Raw genomic sequence first — 1,741 nt, 5'->3', positions numbered from 1 at the left:
CCCTGTGAAATTTTACTTTTTTTTTAAAGCTTTAAAATTGGTATTATTTGCCACTCTGTAAGGTATAAACGTTATTTTATTCCATTTAAGTTTTAACTTTGGTATATGTACTATCCCTGCTATTCTCATTAGTGGTTATGTTTAGGAATTTCTCCTCAGTTGCTAAGGCAACTGCTGGGCAATTGGTGCTATCGGACACAGTGATAAGGAATTCACTTCTCACTGACCCTGCTTACAAGCAACATCTGTAAGGATTGAGGACCTAACATTTGCCACACCTTATTTGAGAAGTCATACTTTTAACATCTTTTATATTGCAATTTTATCAACCCGGAGAAGTCTTACTTTTACCATTTTATTTTTATACTGCATTTTATCAATTGTTTATGATCTGACACCTTGGCTCTTTTATATGTAAGAATCATAATTTCCTGTTTTGTACTTGATTTAATTTGATTTAACGTTAGTTTATCTACAATATGATTTGTAGCTCGTACTAGCTTTCAACGGAACAATTAAGTTGCAGTGTTCCGCTCTTGATTTAGGATTTGCCTAAACAATTTTATAAACTTTTAATTATACTATATTGTTAATTTGCTTATCTTATATTGTAATGCCATTTGCAATTGCGCTTGGTAATTTGTATTGTTATGTACAGTAACGTTTTGCAATCACACATTGTCTCCATTTGATAATTCATAAAGTCAGTAAAGTGATTTACTTTATGTTAAATAAGTCTAAATTCTGAGTGTATCAGGACAATTCTGGTGGGTATGGGTCATTCACTAGAGGGCAATACATTCACGTTATAGTGGACCTGGAGGCATTGGAGTGCGATTGTAAAATTATTACTAAGTTACTTTTAACGTTTTTATCTTTATCTTTATGTTTTATTCTTTAATTTATCATTTTAAAAAGGAAGAATGCATTAACCATCTTGATCTTAAGTACGATCATGATATTCAGATAGACGAAGTATATGCCAGTTTTAGTGGAAAATAGGCAGGCATAATATTGGACTTATTAGTAATAATTTATCCGTTAGGTTGCATCTTAGCGAAATGGTATAAAAGTATTGGCATACTTACCTAACCTGAACCTAAGCTATTATGTAACTATGTTGTTTAATTCATTTGGATGTGTATCTTGAGCTAATCAGTTTTGAACTAGTGTAATGTTGACTGATATAGTAATGGAAACGTTTAACTGATTTTTAGTTTTAATTTTGGTTAATTGCAAGCACTATACAGTTTTGATAGATTAATTGTATTGTACATCATGGAATGTATGTACAAGTATTGATATATTCGTATATTTTATTAGTTTAGATTTTTTAGTTTTAAGTGTTTATATTTCTCTTTTATAGACGAAAACTTAATTTTGGATATCATAACTTTGGATTTAACATGATTATTGGAAAGGACATGTAATCTTACCAGCAATTGGAAGTGTGGAACTCGTACATTGAACTTCTTTTTAAAACTCTTTTGGAAACACTTGGACAAGAAAGAACAATTTCGCGATCAAGAATTTGCGCAACCTAGATTATATTCATATTGTGAAATCAAATCTCACCAATTCATTTTTTTTATTTTCAAATAAATACTTAATATATATATTTTAACAAGGCGTCTTCCTGGATTATTATTTATTTGTAATATTGACCTGGAATATTTGGTTTTCAAGGAAACTCGGGTTACACTAGCCTACGAAAAGTTAACATATTATTTAACATATAATT

The 1,741-nt window shown here is 29.9% G+C and overlaps 1 protein-coding gene across 1 annotated transcript in view; it reads right to left on the bottom strand.

Annotated features, from left to right (window-relative positions):
- Positions 1–1,432: 1,432 nt before the first annotated feature.
- The window catches only part of LOC117109805, an 8,282-nt gene continuing 7,973 nt past the window's right edge, over positions 1,433–1,741 (bottom strand). Inside the window, exon 5 of the mRNA XM_033252226.1 lies at positions 1,433–1,540. Within this exon, the coding sequence (XP_033108117.1) occupies positions 1,433–1,540 (108 nt within the window). The remainder of the gene's footprint in view (positions 1,541–1,741) is intronic.

Source organism: Anneissia japonica, unplaced genomic scaffold (genome assembly GCF_011630105.1).
Source record: "Anneissia japonica isolate Jap-2015-1 unplaced genomic scaffold, ASM1163010v1 scaffold288289_len232728_cov185, whole genome shotgun sequence".
Classification (NCBI taxonomy): domain Eukaryota; kingdom Metazoa; phylum Echinodermata; class Crinoidea; order Comatulida; family Comatulidae; genus Anneissia; species Anneissia japonica.
This window is presented reverse-complemented; position numbering and strand designations above follow the sequence as displayed.